This window comes from Trichechus manatus, unplaced genomic scaffold (genome assembly GCF_000243295.1).
Source record: "Trichechus manatus latirostris isolate Lorelei unplaced genomic scaffold, TriManLat1.0 scaffold00309, whole genome shotgun sequence".
Taxonomy (NCBI): domain Eukaryota; kingdom Metazoa; phylum Chordata; class Mammalia; order Sirenia; family Trichechidae; genus Trichechus; species Trichechus manatus.
Genome location: NW_004444245.1, coordinates 870,600 through 877,211, shown reverse-complemented (window position 1 = coordinate 877,211; position 6,612 = coordinate 870,600). Strand labels below are relative to the sequence as shown.

General features: G+C 50.6%; 2 protein-coding genes across 2 annotated transcripts in view; one reads left to right on the top strand and one right to left on the bottom strand.

The window, feature by feature from the left end:
* The window catches only part of TKTL1 (transketolase like 1), a 26,514-nt gene that overhangs the window by 16,347 nt on the left and 3,555 nt on the right, over positions 1 to 6,612 (bottom strand). The window contains exons 3-6 of the mRNA XM_023725440.1: positions 5,148 to 5,245; positions 3,625 to 3,816; positions 3,415 to 3,542; positions 862 to 1,055 (exon numbers count right to left, since the gene is read on the bottom strand). Of these exons, the coding sequence (XP_023581208.1) occupies positions 862 to 1,055; positions 3,415 to 3,542; positions 3,625 to 3,816; positions 5,148 to 5,245 (612 nt within the window). The remainder of the gene's footprint in view (positions 1 to 861; positions 1,056 to 3,414; positions 3,543 to 3,624; positions 3,817 to 5,147; positions 5,246 to 6,612) is intronic.
* The window catches only part of TEX28 (testis expressed 28), a 19,217-nt gene continuing 16,125 nt past the window's right edge, over positions 3,521 to 6,612 (top strand). Inside the window, exon 1 of the mRNA XM_023725429.1 lies at positions 3,521 to 3,529. The gene's annotated coding sequence lies outside the window, so the exon portion shown is untranslated. The remainder of the gene's footprint in view (positions 3,530 to 6,612) is intronic.

The following is a 6,612-nucleotide window of genomic DNA, read 5'->3' as shown; positions in this document are numbered from 1 at the left end:
GGTCCTATTTTTTCTTCTATGAACTTTATAGTTTTAGGCTTTATATTCAGGCCTTTGATCCATTTTAAAGTAGTTTTTGTATACGGCATGAGGTATGGGTCCTGTTTCTTATTTTATAATTTGAGTCAAGTGCCCAATCCCTTTATTTGTATTGTTCTTTTTAATTAATGAAAGTATTTAAGGCCATAAAATTTTCTTCTGAATACTCTGTGTAATTTAGCCCATTATTACCATGCTAAGAAAACATAAGCAACACAAAAACGTCTCCCAAATAAACTTTAAAAAGAGTCAGAAAATATTTCCTTTGTCCCAGGTCTGCTGCCTTATTTCCAGCAGGTCCGGAGGACCCCGCCTACTTAGGGAATGTACTACCTTAAACATGACGAAAAACTCAAAGGCCTCACATGCAAGGGTGCATGTCTAATGTGATTCCCTTTTTCAGAATTGATTTGTAATGAACTGGCCTACTTCTTTGTGTTATCCAGACAGTGAGTTCCAAAGATCAGCCCTGCGGGTCCACCAGTCTTAGAGCAGCTTGGGCACAGTGGACTGTAAGGCTGTACCTGAAGTTAGGAAGCGATGAAAAGCTACAAGGCACCAGATGCTAATTCACAAACTTACCGATATGTACGTTCAGATTGAGGTAAGCGTGAAAACAAAGAATAGATATGAGGGACAGCAAAAGAGAAAATGAGTCTATCATTACTGCTTACAACCCTTAGTTAAATGTCACACCATCCAATAATTTTTTTATCTGTGGAGGTTAGACTAAATAAAAATCCTGTGTATTTAGGAAGAAAACCAGAAAACAAAGCAGTTGATGGACACAATTCATTCAATTATCCATCTTTTTTTACCTACCTTGTCACCAACTTTGTAAGCCGGTGGAGTGGTCAGTTTTATATCCGTGATGTTGATTTGAGGTGAGTCTTCAATAGGGGGCTTCGGCACAAGATCCTTGCTGGTTTCTATCTGGCTCTCAATTAACTTGATAATTGCATCTGCTCTTTCCTTCGGCATTGGCTTTCCATGCCACTTCTCTGCACCTTCAACGTCTGCAACAAACGAGAAATAGTTGTTCGTTCAACAAATATTTAAAGAGCACCCGTTAGGTTATCAGAAGACACCAGCCTAGGACTCAAACGAGTAAAATTCTGCCAAAGAGGGACTGGGATGGTGTTATGGTCAGAGAGAACAGCCTGTACAAACGCCAGAGGCCCTTCAGGGGGCCGCTGGCCTGTGTGCTGGCGTACGGAGGAAAGAGAGAGGGAAGTCAAGGCTGAGAAATAGTCAGAGGCTGATCAGGCAGGGTCTTGTGGGTATGATAAATGGTTTAGGTTTTATCCAAAGCAAGACGGGAAACCACTGAAGGGTTTTGAGTGGGGGGAGTGACTGCTCAGATCTGCATTTGAGAAAGATCCCCAGGGCAGAAATGTGCAGACTGAAAGTGGCAAGGGCAGTGAATAAGCTGTTACAGTTAAGGAGAGATGACGGGGGCCTGGGCAAGGCTGGGGTGGCAGAGATGGAGAGGAGCAAACAGATTTGAGCTACAGTTCAGAGGCAGACTCGGTAAGATCTGATGATGGACTGGATGAGTGTGTAGGGAGCATGAAAAGGAGAGAGTGAAGGCAGGGATGATCCCTAGGTGTACGCCCACAGAAAAATGGTAGAGTTGTCATTTCCTGAACCGGGCGCACTGGAATAAGACCATGTTTTGGGGGTCTTCAGGAGGATTATGTTCCACACAGGCCACATGCCAAGTCTGAGATGCCTGGGAGACATTCAAGTAGTGACATCATGTACATGCATCTGGCACTAAGAGGCTGGAGGTCTAAATCTGGGAAATAAACACAATCATCTAGGGTGGACAGCAAGGGTCCCAGCTGTGCCCTGAGGATCGTGACCATCGAGATGTGCGGGGCAGCGGTCTTCAGATTAGTCCCACCTACCTCTGCATGAGATGCATTCCAGTATGCGTTCTCTCTGTTCAGAATTACCTAGCAAAACTGCCTACTTAATCTAAGGGAAATTTTCAAACACTTAGTGCTGATGATCATAGGAAAAGTTTTTTTTTTTTTGAATTGCAACTCTTATACCTACTTGTGTTACTGAGAAGCATAAGACTTTCAAGCATAAAAAATTGACTACATTAGGGTAGTGTTGGGGGTGGCGCGGAAAGGAAGTTGGATATTGTGACTATACTGAATCCCACTAGATAGATACATTTGAAGAGGTGATAGCATCATTTTATTCGTAAATGTTGGTATTAAAAGGAAACCAGGAATCACATCCTTGGCAACTATTTAAATTTGAGACGAACCATTTCAGTAGTCAACTTTGCAGTGTGCACGCAGTTAGTCTTTCAAAACTCCCTCCCCTCCTTAGTCCCCGGTTTTACGGCCCCCTTTCCCAGAGGCCACCCGCTACTAGTCACTTGTGTACCCTTCCACATGGTCTGTGCGCGGCAAATGTGTCTGCATACACACCCTTACTTCCGGGCCTGCTCGTCCACAGAGCAGGCCGCTTTGGCGCTGGCTCCCTGGATGCACCTTACACATTCTGACTCTGAACAACTCTCCTCCTAGCTGTTCACCTGCCAGGGCTCTCCCTCCCAGCTGAACGAGACATGCTACCTAGAAAGGCCAAGGGAGCAAGGGCCGAGCTCAGCTCCATCAGACCTGTGTTCCACATTGCTTCCTGTCTGTCCTTTCTACTTCTGCACACAGACTTCTTGCCTCAAGGAGCGAAATACTTACAATGAAGTGCCAAGGTTGGCTGTGCTCTTAAATGTCACAGCTGGACAATAATCACCTCAGAGCCTGGGGAGCCTGGACACTGTCATCCCTGAAGTCTTAAACAGGCACGTGTCCAGATTGACACCCAAAGCCTCCGCGTGGCTCTCCCACGGGCATCTCCAACTCATCCCGTCAAAACGGAAGGAGTTTCTGCAGAAACTTGTCTCCTCCTGGGCGAACCTCAGACCACTCAGCTCCCACCCTGCCCTCTGGCTCCCTTCACTTTTCCTTCCTCTCTGCTCCCTCCTTCTCACCAGGGAAGTGACATTTCTCAAATCAACATCTGATCAGGCTATTTTCTTGCTTCAAATCTTTTTTAAAAACTCCATCCCCCCAGTTCTCCCACCTCTGGGAAGCTGTTCCTGAACGCCCATACTGTTCAGTTCCGCCCAGGGACATGTGCGTGGAATCCCGGGCCCTATCTCCCCCACCAGACTAAGCGCTGAGGGGAAGTTTCAGCCACACTGGGCGCTGTGGTCCTGGTATCCAGGGTGTGTTGCGGGGTAATCGCTGCTCATCAAGTAAGTCACGTGCCTGCTCAGCCCAAGCCTTCTTCTGCCTCTCTGTTGTGCAGACAGATACTCTGCAGAGCCCAACCCAGAGAGAAACGCTTGCTTACTTGGAATCCCCCGGCCCTTGAAGGTCTTGGCCACCACAGCCGTGGGCTTGTTCTTCACTTGAGATGCTTGCCAAAATGCCTGGCAGAGCGCCTCCACGTCATGGCCGTCCACCACGTAAGTGTTCCACCTGATGGCCGGAGGAGGAGGCTAGGTTACGAGAGATAAAGGGAGTGGGACAGGGAGGAGAGGGGAACAGGGGACATGCTCACCCGAAGGCCTCGCAGCGCTTCTGGTAGATGGCTGTGCAGTGCTCAAGGGGCAGGGCGCTGCTCGGCCCCAAGCGGTTCACGTCGAAGATCGCCACGAGGTTGTCCAGGTGGTAGTGGGAAGCGAAGGCCAAAGCCTCCCAGACAGAGCCTTCCGAGGACTCACCATCTCCCATCAGGCAGAAGACCCGGTAGCTGGAGCAAGCCAAGAGGGGATTCGGACCCTGCCTGGGGCTCGTACGGGCCACTCAGACAGACACATTTCACGGTGCTGAAACACAGCCTTCAAAGCCCGGTACCCGCGGAATGGACTTCACCTCTCGACGGTTTTCTAGTTCTACCTGACAACTAACGGCTATTTCTGAGTTAAGCGTTCAGGTTACTTTTAAATTTTTCTGCCACTTCTCTGGGATCAAAAACTAGAGGGGAAGGGGAAGAAAGCAACTCTCTTAAATACCAAAAACAACATCCACACGTACACTGCCGTGGTAGATTCTGCTGTGAAACACTGTCACCCTCTATTTCTGATCTTCCCAACGTGTTTACACTAACCGGAAGGAGCAAAGCTTCTAGCTGAGCAGCGTCTGCTCTGTTGTCAACACTAAACTCATCTACAGCCAAAACGGCGATGTGAAACGTTTACACCAATAAAACACAACCCAAACTCCAACAAAAACGCTGAAGTTAAGATTAAAAAACAAAGTCATTAACCCCAAGGACCGGGACTTTGGGGAATGGAAAGCAGGTGGGGTGGGGACTGACTTAGCAGTGGAGGGAGTCAGATGAGGGCAGCTGAGGGGCCAACCTGAGGATGGAAAGGGACTGGCTGGAAATTATTTTTTTTCTTTCTGCCCATGTGAAAAAAACCAAAAAACCAGACCCAGTGCCATCGAGTTCATTCAGACTCATAGTGACCCCATGTAGGAACCATTTCTTAGAAGGTGAATATTCTGAATCTCCCCCGTGTCTGTTCTGCCATACCTGCTACTTGGCCCAGACCTGGAGAGTACAACAGAGCCCGCTGCAGGCCCCGCCCCAGCCCGCTCTCACGTGGGGCTCCTGAGAAGTAGGGCTCGGCCTGGGCTCCAGGTGCAGGCCTGGGTGTGGGTTAGGCTACAGAGAGCTAGCCTTCAATCCCCGTAGGCACTGAGGAAGCAGGGTCCCGACAAGATACCATCGAAGTGACTAGAAGGCTTTCCACAGAGAGGCTGGACCCCTTGGGGCTCTCCCCAACCCCATGGAGCTAGGTGGCTGCCCGCCCCACCCCACCCTGGGGGAGGGAGGCTATGTCCAGGCGGAACTGAACCCAAAGCGCCCTAGACTCGGGCATGCCAGGTGCAGTGGAAGGCAGAGGACCACGTGGGACTGCAACATATGTCAGTAGGCCCAGCTGGGACCCCGCAGTCCCTCCCCTGGGCCCACAGCAGCAGCTGGGACAAGCCTCCGGAAAAGCAGACCCTCCCATAAATAAAACCAGACTGCCTTGTGGAGGGGGCAGTGCAGGTAGGTGGTTTCTAGGCGCTCACCTGGCCTTGTCAAAGTACTTGCCGGTATACGCCATGCCACATGCAGCGCCTAGTCCTTGCTCCAGCCAGCCAGATATCACATCAACAAACGACAGTCTCTGGAAGAGAAAAAGGACCAAACGGCTCTGGGCCCAGCTCTGGGACACAGATAGTGGGTAAACTCCCTGTGCAGGCCTTCCTGGTCTGTGGTGTCGCTGACCATTGTAACGACCTTCCCGCCCTGCTGGGTTAATTCCTCTTCTCCACACGCACCTATACCCAAAGCCTCAGATCAACACGACGGGTGGACCGCAGAACTGGGGCTACAAAGAAGAACAGCTATCGTCCGAGGCCGGGGCAGCCACGGGTGCTCCGAGCGGTGGGGCGAGGGCGACAGGAACTCTGGGAACATGGAGGAGGAGGGAAGCTTCTGCTCAACACAGAGCCTATGCAGAGCACACCAGCTTTCAGAAAACATCAGGCATTGAGACTTGCCATTTTGCAAGGACTTTGGTCCAGCTGTGCACAAACCTAGTGTCCAATCTTTTCAGAGAATATGGCTTCTTAGACAGAAGCCAGCAGCACTGAAGAAGGCTGCAGCTTCCCTGGTGCGTAGGAGCCAGGTCAGTGAGATTTTAGGAGTGATCGTCCAGAGGCGCAGACACTAGCAATGAATCAGCCCCCTCTCCTTTATCGACATGGCTACTATCATCTCATGGAAAGAATATGGCCTTCTGAGGGCCACGGGACTGTGCCAAAAGGCCACTGAGCTACTAGGAAATGTCCTGTTCCCAAAGGCAGCACAGAGCTTCCAAAGACACCCTAGAGTCATTCAAAAGACTCCAGGCATCTTGCCTGTCACTGCAGTGGCCTCCTGGCTTCCCCCTACAGGCAGTCGTCAACCCAGCCACCAGAGGGATCCTACTAAAACCTAAGCCAGGTCATCACGTCTCTGCTGAGAATGGTCCAAGGCCTTCCCTTCTCTTTCCTGCCTGATCTGGCCTCCATCACCTCTGAGCTTCCGCTGCCACCACCCTTCTCAGCCCTCCCCCTTGAACACCGCAAGTGCACACCTGCCTCAGGGCCTTTGTACTTGCTCCTTTGTCCCCAGATATGCACATGGCTTACTCTCTTACCTATTCAAGTCTCTGCTCAAACATCGGCATCGAGGTCTTCCTCGTACATTCTTTTTCAACTAGTGCCCCTACCTCTTCCGCTTTACTCTGATCCAAAATACTTAGCCCCACTGACACGCTACCTGTCCATTTACGTGTCTGCCTGCCCCAGTCAAACGTCAGCTCCATTCAGGCAGAGATCTCGGTGCATTCGCCACTACCGTGGATGAAGGAACGGGACTCATTATCCTCAGGTCTCTCTTCCTCTGGCTTCCTACCATGCCCTGCCCTCCTCCACCCTGCCCTCTACTCCCCTCCTCCACCCTGCCCTCTACTCCCCTCCTCCACCCTCCCCTCTACTCCCCTCCTCC